The 15,521-nt window shown below is 39.2% G+C and overlaps 1 protein-coding gene across 2 annotated transcripts in view; it reads right to left on the bottom strand.

Annotated features, from left to right (window-relative positions):
• LOC102300651 (formin-2) overlaps positions 1–15,462 on the bottom strand; it is a 42,682-nt gene extending 27,220 nt beyond the window's left edge. The window contains exons 1-5 of one of the 2 annotated variants that reach the window (XM_005914227.3): positions 11,625–15,462; positions 7,502–9,758; positions 5,332–5,495; positions 1,951–2,103; positions 8–849 (exon numbers count right to left, since the gene is read on the bottom strand). In XM_005914227.3, coding sequence (XP_005914289.1) covers positions 8–849; positions 1,951–2,103; positions 5,332–5,495; positions 7,502–9,722 — 3,380 coding nt within the window. In that variant the 5' untranslated portion in view covers positions 9,723–9,758; positions 11,625–15,462. The other variant, XM_042225662.1, reaches the window with a different exon arrangement.
• Between the last annotated feature and the right edge of the window lie 59 nt (positions 15,463–15,521).

Below are 15,521 nucleotides of genomic sequence, written 5' to 3' on the forward strand. Positions count from 1 at the left end.
TCCTTACTTTTTAGCATGCAGCTGTATGCGGGTCCAGTAGAGTGGCTTCATTGGCTTGGGGGGTTCTATCATAGCCTTGGCAGGGTCAGCTTCCTGGATCATCATGGAAGGCATGGGGCCTGGTGGTGGCGGGGGCCCAAAGCCAGGAGGTGGGGGTGGAGGAGGGGGGCCCATTCCTGGAGGAGGGGGTGGTGGGGGAGGGCCCATGCCCGGTGGTGGAGGAGGTGGTGGGGGTGGAGGTCCGAAACCAGGCAGGGGTGGAGGAGGTGGTGGAGCTCCGGTACCTGATGGAAGGGGCGGTGGTGGTGGGGGTGGGAAACAAGGTCCAAGCCCGGGTAAGGGTGGGGGTGGGGGTGGAGGTGGCGGTGGAGGTGCAGTGGAACCCCCTGGTAAAGGTGGTGGTGGTGGAGGAGGTGGTGGTTGGGACATAACCCCAGAGACTGTAGGGGGAGGAAGACCTGACTGGATGCTGCTCTGCTGCCTCTGCTGGCAAGTGCAGGCAAAGCCTTCTGAAGATTTGACGATGGAGGGTGAAATGGAGGACGGCGTGCTGCTAGACCGCCCATTCAAAGGCACATCAAACTTAAATCCCTCTTCCACAGGCGAGGTCTGGGTAGACACCTCCTGGCTCATCTTCCCCAATCGTCCTTCTTTTATCTGTGAGGCCTTGTGGTGACCATTGCCCAGAGCTCCCATATTATCCCTGATGCCCTTTGCCAGGGAGGCCTGCTGGCCTTGCAACACAGCTATCTTAATCCGCAGGTCATCAATGGTCCTCTCCAGCAGTGGGATGAGACTGCTTTCATCCTCAGAGGATGACTGACCTGACTTCAACTTGCTGCATTCTGTCTGTCAGTGAACCAAATAAACACATACATAAATAAATTGCATAAATATAATATATTATTAATATATTATTAAATCTTAGGCACATTATCATTCAATTACATAAACAGTGAGAAAAAAAAGTGTCACAACTCAGGCAGCTTAGTGACAGAATTATGAGGTTAAGAAGGGTCAACCAAGTTCATCATGTCTAGACTCTGTCAGACCTCTGGCTCCACATTGGTTAGAATAGGGATGAGGGGATACCAGAGATTTGACCCCAGAGACAGTGAGTCTCAGTAGGCCTCACATGAGGAGGGTTTTGTCTGCTAGTACACATTCTCCAGTTGTAGTCGCCTTGTTGAATTGCGAGGAGAATATTTAGACAGTATGGTCCTCTATTTATTTATTTATTTTTTACTTTTCTAGGAAACAGGGAGGATTCGTGTGATTGTTTCACAGTACTTTCAACACAAGCCTGACCTCTGGTGGCCAAGGAAAAACTCACAGCTAAATTCATGTGGGTAATAATATTACAGATTTAAAATACAGGTCAAATATATATGTATCAGATACAAAGTTCAGTAATTATATCTTTCCATGTTTGTCACTCCTGCACAGACTAAATGGGTTTCTATCCCTCGGTATTCATTTCTTTGCTGTTTTGCACACTAAAATTCAATTTTTCCATTGTTCATTTTTAAAGCAGTTTAACACATCCTGTATATATGTTTTTGTACCAAAGGTGTTAAATACAGAAAATAGAAATTCAAGAAGGAACAGCAAAATATTATGATCAAGCTTAGTCTCTTCTAGATTTTTACTCAACTGTGTGCACCATTTTCAAGTCTTTTGTGTGCGTTTGGTTTATAATCATGAATGATATTACAATGGCAATTTTTAAAAAGGCTATATTGGGTAAATGTTGCCTTTCAGACACACGCATATGCAGTGAATATATCAGTCAGCAAGAAACAAATTTTGACTTTGTAAAGAGGAGACATTTGAATTTAATCTAATAAAGATGTTAAGTTTATGTTTTCAGAGCATACACTTTCCTTTCTGTGCAGGCAGGATGAAAAACAGTTGTCAGATATTTAACACTAAAGAGAAGACTTAACCAACCTGAACGTGTGGAGCACCTGGTGTTTTGGCTGATGATTGATGGAAAGAGGATCTCAAGCTCTGTACCCTGCCTGTGGTTGCCCCTCCATAGAGTTCCCAAAGGTAAGGAGACACGGGCAAGCCTACAGATGCCCAGGTGTACAGCTGCTCTTCCTGAACACAAGTTATAAAACCAGAAAGTTTATAATATCAGACACAAGATCAGTAAGGTAAAAGTCAAAAGGTCAGTAAACACAGAAGTATTAAAAGCACTACTGTTGAACATCTAAGAAACATGTTTCTTAATATTCCCGTTAAATGTCAAAAAAAGCTCTCAGTCTAGTCACAGCTGCCGGTAGTTTGTCAGTCTCCATGGCAAATAAAAACGCTAAGCTACAATTGACTCTTACTGTTCCAATATGGTTTCTGGTCATGGTGAAAATGCTTAATCCTCTAAATGTACAACAAGGCATGCTCCATAAATATATTTAATCACTTTAGACAAAGAGCAGCTGGAGGCTACTGAAATTAAATACATTTGTATTTATATTATTTAACAGTATTTATTTCAATGACTCTTCAGTCAACACCCAACACAATGATGGCTACCCTAAAACAACTCTTAAAGAGGCTCAGATTAAAGGTACTCAACAATGTGAGGGTAAATATGAGTCAAGTGCTTGCTTTCTGCCTTGCAAACATGGAGTTGTACAAATTATTCCACTTTTTCCTTTTCTTTTTTTAAAAGTTTGATATTTTAGAGCATTCAGGTGCTTTCCATTTTCTCATTCCAAGTATGTATCATTACAAAACCTACCACAACTCTATTTTTCATACTAGTATAATTGAAATAGCAAGGCTATGAACAGATAGATCGCACTCTACTTTTTTTTGCCAATCTTATGAGAGCATAAATGGCAACTCTTTTCAGAAGTGCCCCTATACTGCAGTATATTAATATTGTATGTCAGCATTAGCTGGTCACTGTGGTAACCTGACCTGCAGAGCGAGATCGATGTAAACTCTTGCAACGACAACAGAAATTTATCAACTAAGCAATGTTTTGCCAAGCACAAAGGACAGCATATGTTCAGAGTTCTTAGACACTCATTATTATCAAGCCCCATTTTTGTGATGAATGAGGCTGATTGGAGTATATAATTCAGGGCATATGCTGAACAAGAAACACGAAAGTGATACATTTGCTGTCTCCACCAAATTGGATGCAATGCCATATTTAGGTAGAACGGTGGAGGGCAAACAGGAGATGAAAGAATGAAGTAAAAGGAAAGAGAGGTGTAGAAAGAAAAAAACAAAGTCGGTGCAGTAAATAACTGATTTCAAGATGAAGAGCAACTTTAAAAGGGAAAGAGCATAATGGTCTGATATATTAAGGGGCTTAAGTGAAAAGGTTCCAGAACAGCAAAGACAGACTGATGATTTAATTTCAAAAGGAGATTAGCTTTAAGATAGAAAGCCCTAAAAAATGAAATCTGCACTCTGAATGACAACAACAAAGGTTATTCATGGTCAGGCTGAATAATACATGACTCCAGGCCAAGCCTCAGACTGAAGAAGTATGCAGAGCAGGGACAATTCTGTCCAATCCTGACATGGTGAGCTTTTTGCTCAGGAAGAGCAGCCTGAGCCCAAGGCACGTGGAGTTGTTACATAACACGGTCAGCAGATGGTCTACACAAGCACAAATGTATGTGTGCGCACATTTATGTGCATTTGTGGGACTGAATGAATGTCAGAGGGAATAATAATCCAGCTATGCAAGGAAAAGCCTTAGCGTGGATGTCTCATGCTGTCCTTTTGTATGTGTCCACAAGTGTCTTTAACATACTGATGCAACAGTGAATTGTTTGAAGATTAAAAAGAAAAAAAAAAGAAAAGGTCTGTTTGTTTGTGGCCTACTTTGACCATGCAGCATGCAAACAGATGACGGTTTGTATTCCAGAGATTTGCATTTATGTTAATAAATCAGCTTAAGAGCTTGCACTGTCAGGCGAGTAATCTTGCTTTTGTCTGTGTGGAAGTCTACTGAACCTTTATGTGCGTATGAGTAAATACAACATATGTCCACACATGTGCATCAGCAGGAGATGTTCCAATGCGCAAAATCCAAAGCTAATCTGACCTGACTGTTTGTTTTTAGACAGATAAAAAAAGACCAAGAATTTACATCAACTATATTTGCTTTGTTATTATGTGCTCATACAGCAGTGCTTTGAGCTGAAAATATAAATTTTGAAAATTATTAAATCAAATTAAATTATTTTTTATATAAATTTTAAAAAATTACAATTAAAAATGGTCTAGCTATGTCATAGATGATAAGATGTTACACTGAAAGTGAAAAACCTGGATAGCAATAGTCAGGAGAATTAACACCATTAAAATTAATCTTCTCGGGTGAATATATGTAGAAAATTTAACAGCAATCCATCCACTGGTTGTTGGGAAATGTCACTGAAAGAGCCAACCTCATGGCGTCACTAGAGGCTCAGCAAAGCCAGTGGAGTTCATTCCCTGCCATGACATAAGACTGAGGCATAAATGTCTGTATACATTATGCTGAACAACTCAATGTGATATCCATGAAGCTGCACAGTTAGCGAGGTTTAAAAAAATCTTTTTCTTTTTAAGTCATCAGAGTGTTTATCAGTGGATGACTTGATGACTTATTTTATGATTGTCATTTTGTAGCAACATAAAGACACTGAACAGGCCTATATTTTCAAAGAGCTGATGTGTTGATAAATATGTTGCAGTTTAAATTGTACATCAAGTTACACGTATTTTACAGCTTAATTTGCATGCAAGGAGCTGCAAGGAGTCATGACAGAAATGGCTCCAGCAGTAGCTGTGATAAAATCTGCAGGCATGTGCAATTAGGTCTGAGCAAAGCTTTACTGGAGTGGAAAATAAAAGATTCATGAAATCAACTTCCGCATAGTCACCCTCTCTACATACACCACTGCTCTTCAGGTAATGAAATCTCTCAGATGAATCATAGTCAGACAATAAATACAGAAACACACACTCTGCATTCATTCTCTCTACTGCACATAAGAGTAACTCAGTGATTTATCTCATTAACACATGCTTTTTATATGCATCCCAGCCCATGTTATACTATCTTTAGACAGTGGTTTGTTATGAAAGTAGAAAAGTTAGAAATATGAAACACAGCTGCCCAGCTTTGAGGGGTTACTTCCATCCCCACAAAAACCCTAAGTCTAATTATTTTAGAGCTATTCTAATGTGGATCAAGCATTTTAAAGTGTAAAGTGTTTTAAAGCTAAACTATATATTTGTTTAAAAATGAACCTACCCCTGAATATGTGGTCAGCTTTTAGAATAAGTACTAAGTGTAAGTGAAGAGAAAGGTCTTACATTAAAAACTGGTGACACAGTACTGTCACCAAGGAGCTCTGCACGCCCGTTGCTGAAGGGGTGCAGGAGACCCTGGACAAGCATTCGTTGACACAGTTCTTTCACATCCTCTTCAGAGGACCCATCTCCTTGATGCATACACAGCCTGTCCAAAAGAGCGCGACCTGAGAAAAGAAAAGACAGACACTGCAAGAACAAAACAGAGGGATACAGAGCTCCATTTTCAAGACTAGAGGAGGATGCTCAGATGAATTTGAACAGACACATTTTTAAAATTTATTTTTAGATATATATTTGGTAAGTTGAGAAAAATTGTGTAGTTAGACACCTCATGTCAGTCTGACCAAAGAATGTAAAAGACATTTTTCATTTTAGGATGTGATAATTAAACACCTACACTTGTAAACTCTATTCACACCATTTACACGTGGGTGAAAAGAGAGGTGGTGCTGATTGTGAAGTGCAAAGAACTATCAAATTGCAGAAAAAGAAAAGTTTTGGAATAGCTTGAAAAAAAAAATCTAAAAGGTGGACTAAAGCCGACAGCATGGTTACAAAATGTATAAATTCTACTTCTTGAATAAAATACAGAAAATAAAGTAGGCTGTCCGCATGTTTGTAAAGTAAGTTTGACCTGTGAGAAATGTAGTAATGTATCAAAATCTCTATACTTCATAAGGAATAACATATTTTCTTGAAAATGAAATTAATGTCAGGAATTATGTGGAGTTTGAAGGGTGGTGGGGGATATCAACAATGTGACAGCAGAGGACTGTTGAGCCCAAAACAACACACAGCTACAGCAGGAAGACCAATTCTAAAACAGGGTGATTTCTTTTAACCATGTGATACAGGGGACAGTGTCAAATTAATTAAAAGCCATGACATGACTCATGCTCCTGTAGATTTGTTTTTATCCGTCAGTGGGAATTTGTCGTCACTTGTTCAAACATTAAGCTGGAGTTTTCTGTGGTTTCCCATCTTTGTTCTCATTGCTTCCACTCCTCCTTAAGGGTACATGTGACCTGTAAACCTCGCTGCACTGATTGGTATCACATGCAATGGTAAACTAGTTAGAGACTGAGTCTTTGTGAGCATAAACGGGACAAAAAAGTGCCACACAGACACAAAAATGTTCATTTTATATGGATTCAGATCATTATGTACTTCTGTTGTTTGGAGCGAGTTTACCTGACGCAAACAGAAATTGATTTAACATCATGACTTATTTTTGTCTTGCAGAAAAACTGTCACATGAGTTTAACATCCACTGTGTTTGTGTATGCGTGTGCTTCTTATCTAAGCCAGTGGAATCAGAGGATGACATAGCCGTGGGTGGGTGGCAGCATTGTCATTCGGTCCTCTGATTTACGAGCACAGGCAAAGACAGGAGACAACAGCTAAGCTCTTGAAAGGCTCCACAATAGTAAGGAGGACAGAGTGGCATTGTTTTATTAGAGTGAGACAACGCATCTCAAAGACACCCCATGGTTTTATTATGGTTTTCATTAAGTATTGTATTTTAAAATAATAACCTTAGTATTTCTAGTGTACTTACTTATATAAAGTGCAATTTGTAAGTAATTAAACTTACTAGGCAATTACTATAATCATTGGTTGTGTAATGGCCTAATCTCCAATAGGGTATGAGCCAAACAAATAGGAGTGACATCCAATCCATTACGACTTCTTCAGTAGGAATAAATTATGAAATAACTAAAATATTTAAATGAAATGCTTCATTATTGTCTTCCTGATACTTTGGTGCTAATGTGATAGCAGAATAATCACAAAACGAATAGAATTAAAAAGTCAAGCTACTGATATTCTGTGTTTTTCTCTATGTTTTTCTTTACTTTTTTTTGTATTGCAAAACATGTAGTTCATCCCTTTGTGGCATTGATTTCGATTGTAGATGCAAACAAAAAAAACTGACATTAATCAAATTGTCTTGTAGCTCACTTTCACACAGGTCTCTCTGAGAAATGCCATTCAGAATGAGTGCAGTGAGGCTAATAGATTATGGGGCATTTAAAAGAGAAGACAGCTACACTAAATTGCCACCTATGTTTTGGGAGGAAGGTTATTATTCTCTCTTTACCTTCTTTTAAAGTTTTTTTTTTTAAACCTGTTTTGATTGCTCACTTCAGTTGTTTAATATATCACTCACCAGAGAAGACATCCAGGTAGGGTACTGGAGCAGCAGACGTCTGCTTTCCATAGTGTGCTCTCCTAGAGCCCAGCGTCCAGTAAGTCCCACCTGTGTAACTCTTCTCTGTGGTCTCCTGATCTGGAAATTTGGCCCCATCATCATGTCTTCCACTAAGCTCATCAACCTCAGACGACCAGTCTGCAGACACACTGTGCGGCCCAGCTATGGAGCAGGACCTCTGCTTGCGTCTCCTAAACCCTTGGACCTTGTTGGATTCCAGTGATCCACTGATGGGATCTGTTTTCCGAGGCACGTGAGGGCTGGTAATGGGGGAGCCAACTGGAGAGGTGAGCTGCCTGGTGGTGGTCTTAATATAGGAAGGGTGGACAGGTGGGTAGAATTTGACAGTGGAAGGGGAGTTGGATGATCTTCGTCTAGGCTGAAAAACAGGGGGACTGTCTATTATCAGGTGGCTAATAGACAGACTATTTTTTCTCCTTTCTAGAGACAGAAAGTCCCGCCCACCACTTTCTTCATCCTCCCTCTCAACAGACAGGTCCATGCTGCTTGCACTTTTTTGAGTACCAGTTGGCCCTGTCCCTACCATTATGGAATCTAAATGGTCACATGATGTGTTTTTGCCAAGTACAGCCTGACTACCTTGACCCTGATGTGGAGTCAAAAACAGGCTCTCCAGTTCATCCTGGGGCTCCTCAGCACTTTCATATGAGGTGGTGGTGGCTGTAGTGTCTTGAAAGCTATAAGTGCTGTTAGTTTTTGGAAAAAGGCTGCCACTGCTTCTCTCTGTGTCTGGAGCAGAAGATGAAGGACCACTCTCACTCAGAGACCCTGGACCAGATGAAATTCTTGATATAGATATGTCACTTCTTTCATTCTCCAGTCTCTTACACTTATCATTCAGTTCTTGAGGTACACTTTCACTAACAAGAGGTGGGGAGAAACAGTCTTCATCCAGATTAAATAGTTGGTGAGATATTCCAGTCTCAGGAACTTTGCTCCCCTCCAAAGTTGACATATTGTTACCAGACACTTCAGATAAGTGTCTGGTAACAATTTCACTGGCAACACCTTGGTCTCTCATGGCCTGCTGGATATCAGAGAGCAGGTCTTCACTTTCAGTTGCTGAGTGAAAACTGTAGAGTTCAGCATCTGACCCTGAACTTGTCTTCCGGCCAGTCTCATCGCCCATAGATTCGTGGCTGTCTGCAGTTAAATGGGTTAGATCCCCCTCAACATCTGACAGCATGCCCATCTCATCAGCTGACAGGCTTTTCTCTGCACCAGACTCAACCCCTGCTTTGCCAACATGTGCTGATCTCCCATCTTCCAACATATCATCCTTAGACAACCCTTTCACCTTGGATAAACTCTTCCTGATCTTCATTCCAGAAAACACAGAACCCTTTGACTCAGACTTTGATTTCTTCTTACCACCATGTTCTCCTGCTCCTTTATTTGTTTTATTGTAGGACTTTTTTGATTTTTTGTCCACTTCTCGCTCCTCTGCCTCACCATCACAAGAAACATCCCCTGTTGGTCCACCGCTGGCTCCTCCTTTCTTCTGCTTTGCTTCCTGGTTCCCCATGTTCCTGAGTAGACGAACACCTTTGGCTAATAGGCCATGATGCTGGGGTCGAGATTGGGCATGCTCGGCTTCCTCATGAGCTTCTGCTGCCGCCGGTCCTCTGTTGGTCAGAGCCCTTTCAGAGCCAGCTAATCCCTGCTGTCTGCCCACCACAGTTAACGGCAGCTGTGAGGATGATGCTGGCTCCCCCAGCACTGCTGAGGCTGATGATGAAAGGAGGAGGAGACTGGCAGTGACAGCCACGGGCTCACTACCACTCACTGCTCCCTCTCCCCCCCTTTCCAGCTCAGCCTCTCTCACATTCTGAGCCTTTCTCTCTTTTTGCTCCTCCTTTCGATCCCCATCTGCTTCTGCATTCTCAGCTGCCTTGCATAACGGGCTGCTGGTTGAGCGAGCAAGTCGGTGATGCTGGGGGGTTTGCTGCCCCGGTCCATTTTCAACTGGAGGAGAATGAAAGAGCTTAGGACTGTGTGGCTGATGCTCTAAAATACACTGCTGTTGATTAAGAAGAGAGTGTTGCTGTTTACGGAGGATATTGGTAACACTGCTCTTCCGCCGGCCTTTGAACGTGGTAGTGAAGAAACTCTCTTTTAGAAAGGGGACTTGGGTCTCCACCGTCTTTATGGTTTGCATCCTGCTCGCTTTGGTTTCATCCAAGAGAACGCCTGTCTACAAAGGGAGAAGAACAAGTTCACACTGATTTACTGTATATTTACGCTTAGCTTAAAAATAGCAAAAGAGAGGCAATATGCTCTGAGATGAGTCATAATGCCTGATTGGCAACAGCTTAATTTTTCAGCCTGAAAATTATGCCAAACACACCACCAATGCAGTAAAGGCCTGCCTAGATTAAAAAACAAACAAACAACAACAACAACAACAACAACAACAACAAAACAAGTAAACATAAAAACAAAACAAAACAGTGGACTATTACTAGTCATGGACTGACCTCCCTAGATCCTGAACCTCAACATGATTGAAGCATCACTGGGTCATTTTGACTGAACAAATCAAAGGGCAGTGAACATCCAAGTTGAACAGATACAACTTAAGTCTATTGTTTTCATGAGATGCTGACAATTTTGTATATAATCACCTCAATTATTTTCTCTAATTTCCATTTCAAGGTACAGCTATGATAATCTAAGGAGCTTGGGGCGAAAAAAGCAACTAGAATTCGTTAAGTTTCTTGAAGATGTTTCACCTCTCGTCTGAGGAGCTTCTTCAGTTCTAAGACCAATCAGTGGAGTCCCAGATTTGTCATCTTCAAGAAATGTAAAGAAGCCTAGTCTTTTTTTTCTTTCCAGGCTCCTTAGATTACCATGATCTGGATGACTGAGAACCGTCATGGACATACAACTACAATACTGTGCAAAAGTCTTGAACCACAACTCATTTCTTTTGATTTTGCTTTCAATGAATCAGACTCTCTTAGAATTTTTCAAAGTGTTCTTGAGCAACAGTTCTTTCTGAAGGTCTTTCATAGGGTATTGGTTGCTTTTTCACTCGTTTTCAGTCCAGTAATTTTACCTGACCATTTTAAGATGAATGTGTTTTTACTCTGTTAAGCCACTTTACAACAACTTATCAATCCTTCAAACACACCTAACTTGGATCAATTAAAAGAAGGCTTGCCTAAGACAGCTCAGACTTCATTGAAGAATAAAAATCAGACCAAATATTCATTTTCAAGCTTGTTAGGCAGTCTCTGGTTTTTGACTTATCAATTTTTAATTGCTGCATGAATTTATCATCTTCCTAGCAAAACATAGAGAAATGTGGGCTCTCAAGACTTTTGCACAGTATTGTAGATCAGACAGGTCACTCGAGATCTCCAATTTTCCCCACACACAGATATACTGTATAACAAACAGCTAAATACTCATGTCATACTGCGCATCCCAGTGGAAGTAGTTAATCAAAGAGTCAGTTTAATGTGGCTGCCGAGTTACGGGAAATTATCTAAAACATGTTGGAGAATATCTGGTGAAAAGATTATGATTTTAGCTTTCTCAAATCCAAATATTTACTGTTTAACTGAATGCATTGGTGTTGGATTTTTTTGTCACTTTTTGGCAGTGTATGGCTAAAAAAAAACCCCCCACATCTACCGATCAAGAAAATAAATTAAAATCAGACACTTATTATGGATTAAGTCAAAGTGTAGGTATATGGTGGTTTGTCCACAACTTACAAGCTTATGATTGATTGGTGAGAAATATTGCCTGTGCAGTTACAGGCAAGTTGTTGTGTCCACATTTTTATTTCCAAATGGATTCTTCTTGTTTGTTCATTAGCTTGTATCGACACATGCCTGAAGACTGATTAACCTCTATGTGTAGTAAATTTAACATTTATCCTTCTAGCACCAATTATAAAGATCCCTTTTCTAACCATAAAAGATAAAAATTAGAACAAGGTTTCAATTTACAACATTCCGTTTAGGCAAAATGAAACGGTGTAAAATGAAAAAACAAGATAAATGCTGTGACTTTTATAAAGATTTTCAAATATGAAAGATGTCATACTTGCCTGACTGGTGGATTCTCCTTGGTGGTTTAGTACTGACTGAAGAAAACAACACAAATGGGTGTTTGTCTTCTTCTATGAGCCGCTCCTTAGCCATGGGTCACATGAAGTCTGTATTTTCCTCATCACATGTCTAGTCACTGTGGCCATCTCTCATTAGCTCTGTGGAGACTCTCCTTACTAACTTCATCAGGACTCATGATGGAAACACACAGCTATGTAACAGTTAAATAACACTATTATATTAAAATAAACCTGAAGTTAGACACTCAGTGCTAATCTCAACTTCATTTCAGACAGCAATACAAGACTCCATTTTAATAGCAAATTAGAACAAAAACACACATTCAGTTGAGTCAATCAGTAGCTGTTAGTCTTGGCTGATGCACTGTGGTGCCACTTTTAAGTCTATGCCCTCATTTAGCAAATGAGCTTCAGCTGTTTTCTCCCTACATAAGCTGTTACCAGACAGGTCAGTGACCTCAATCCTAACTGAGACAACATGTTTCCTATGATAACAAATAATTAATATTATAATTGAGTTTTAAAAAACTGGAAGATTAGAGCTAAATACAGAATAATATAAATACATTTTCTAGGGTTGGTAGAGGAATAAAACTCTCAAAATCGCTGCGTATAATTCTGCCTCAAAAGATAAAAGAACACACATATTCCACTTTTGCATCAGATCCACAGAAAGCCAAAAATGTGCCAGATAGTTCGTACAAACGTTAACTCAGTGCCATGTCTGTAGGGATGTACAGCTGTCAAAATGTTACTTCTAAAAAAGAAAAGAAATTATTGATTTGATGCAGTTTTACTTACAAGTTGGAGCAAAAAAAAAAAAAAAGTTATATAACAGTATTTCTTCATTCTATGCTACAAACTTTTTTGCAGGGTTCAAGAGTAATACCAGGAATTTTCACAGACTCTCTAAACCCTGTCTGCTTCTTTGAGCTTTCACTTTTGGTCATACTTGTTGGGATTAGTAACCAAACTTTTCTGAGCAGTGCCACTTTAGCTTGACTACATATCCAGGGAGGTACTCACATTCCATCTTGCTTGTCGTTTAAGTCCCTTCCTGCACTAAACAGGCAGCCGAGGGTTATGCCATCCACTTCCTCATTGAGAGTAGCTGTTTTATTCAGTTTTCTGGACATTTTTAAGTATTGAGGAATGCTACAAAACATTTTATTTAAGGTCATCTGAAGTTTAAAATAGCAAGGAATAAACCTAATCAACCTAAACAAATGACAGTGGCCATATAAAAACAAAATGTTCAAATACTTAGACATGATAGCATACAGATTGTAGCAACGTTTGTTGGGAAAAATACAACAAAATGACTGTTCATTGGTAAGGCTGTGCTCTACAACTTGTGGAAATTTTGTTGGTTAAAAGGGAAAAAATAAACTGGATATTTTCAACTACCAGGTTGGCATGACATGACAGCATTGCACAGTTCCTGCAGATTTCTTGTCTATGATATGAACTGTACTGTTCCACCAAATCCCAAAGGTGCTCACATCTTGGAATCACATCTTGTGACTGTGCAGGGCATTTGAGTACAGTGAAGTCATTGTCATCTTCAAGAAGCCAGTCTGAAATTGAGTGGCCATAAAAAGATGGACATAGTCAGCAGCTGAACTGCTGATAACAGGCAGGGCTAATCCAAAATCTGACCAGGTCATCCAAATGTTGCAACTGCAATCGAGGTTCATCAGACCAGGTGACAGTCTTACAATATTCTATTTTGGCTAATTTTGGTGAGGTCTTACAAATTGTAGCGTCAATTTCCTGTTCTTAGTTGAGAGGAGTTGTCTTTTGAGTTTGATGTGCATTCAGATATTCTTTTCTGGATACCTTGGTTCTAATGAGAGGTGAATTGAGTTTCTGTTGCATTCCTGTCAGCTATAAGTATTCTGGGCATTCTTCTCTTACCTCTGACAAAAATACGTTATTGTCACTTAGAGAACTGCTGGTCACTGGATGTCATCATTTTTTTTTTGGACCATTCACCTCCAACTCCAACAGATGCTTGTGTGTGAAAATCCCTGGATCAAACCTGGATCTGGATCAAATACTCAAACCCACCAATCTGGCACCAACAACCATGAAGTCCCTTTAGTTACCTTTCTTCCCCATTCTGTTGCTCAGTTTGAGCTTTAGCGGGTCATCTTTAACATCTTTAAATGCACAGAGTTGGCTGACTTGATCTTTGCATTACCAAGCAGATGTCCCTAATGTAGTGGCTAGTGATTATAGTATTATAGCACCAATTATATTGTAACTGTATTTTATTTATTTTTTTAGCTCTGATTACAGAATATTATGGATAAATTCATGCAACCCACATTATATATTGCTTTAAACTGATCTGGTTGGATGTTAAGAAACTGCATTATTGAAAATGTGTTAAATATGAATGTGAGGCAGAGCAACACTCAACAAATGATTCATTTTAAGTGAAACTATTCTATGTAACAAAGGTGAAACACCCTAAATTACACAGTGGCAAAAAGACAAAAAATCAAAACAAATAAAGTAATTATAGACAAAAGGTTTTTTATTTTTTATTGGCTTAAAATATGAGTATGATTGGCATACTTAAAATGTAACAAACTGTTGTGTTCACAATGTTGGCAGTTTACATTCCCAATACAGTATAAAAAATCCCTCATTTATCGATGAAGAATGTATTCTGACCCTGTACCGTGGCTCCACACTGTAGTGGTTTACACTAATAAGCAAAAGATCCCCAGTTTGTTTCTGGGAGAAGATACAAATTCCTCAGGGCCTGCATCAGAAAGGGCATTCAGCATAAAAATCTACCAGATCAAATACAAAGAGCCACCCCTTGTGGTGACCCCTTGTGAATAAGGGAGCAGCCAAAAGTAGCTTTCTGTATTATAGCATTGTGCAGAAAACGAATGAAATATTCACCGATAGCAGGTACAGGATTTTTTTTAAACATTTCTTTGCATACAGCAAATAAGCCAAAGTCATGTCATCATTTCCAATATAATACGATCTAGCCATTAATTTGTATGCTAGTTGTTGTAGCACATTTCTTTTTACCATATTAAAATTATTTTATGATGATTATTTGTACTCAGAACAACTTTATACTGCTCCGCATTGAACCTTCCCTCTAAAGTACAAGTGAATCTAAACACCTCAGTGTAGTTTTTCTTGAATTTGTCACCTGTTTTCATTTAAAATTTAGATAAATTTTCTTAGATTGAATTATATATATATATATATATATTTCAGATTTTGATACTGCAGTGTGGAAGTTAAACTGTTAACAGCCTGAGCAACAGATCTTTTTGTACACCACTAGAGGTCGCCATTGTTCCACTATATCAAAGATTGCCATCCTTTTACAAAAGAGTTGTTAGATGTGAAATTTTGTGGAAATTCAAAAGATAACGTAAGATCAAAACACACTTTTTTAAACAAATGGACATATTTGTGTGTGAGTGTGTTTGTGTGTGTGCAATCTTTGTGTATCATATTCAGAAATATCCAAATGTACACAAACGGAATATAATTACTGTATAATCATTACTTGACAGAAAATTGCAAGTACATAAAACACAACCATTGTACTTATTATCTCCACCATACAAACCACAACAATCACATTGAACACAACAGCAGTTCACTGACTGTGGTGCCACACAAAATATTCACAACTCAGTTCGTCAAAAGGATCATTTTCAGACTGGCTCAAAATCTCTAGAAAACCAAAAACCAAAATCACAAAAATAACAGTTTTCTGTCGACTGCATGGACAAAATTTAAGAACTTTTTATATTTCATTAAAGACACTGACAAAGGAGCACATGTAGAAACGCAATGTGCCGAACCTTTAATAAAACTGCATACCAGTCAAAA

This window comes from Haplochromis burtoni, unplaced genomic scaffold, assembly GCF_018398535.1.
Source record: "Haplochromis burtoni strain Fernald_Lab_line unplaced genomic scaffold, NCSU_Asbu1 Contig_7, whole genome shotgun sequence".
NCBI lineage: Eukaryota > Metazoa > Chordata > Actinopteri > Cichliformes > Cichlidae > Haplochromis > Haplochromis burtoni.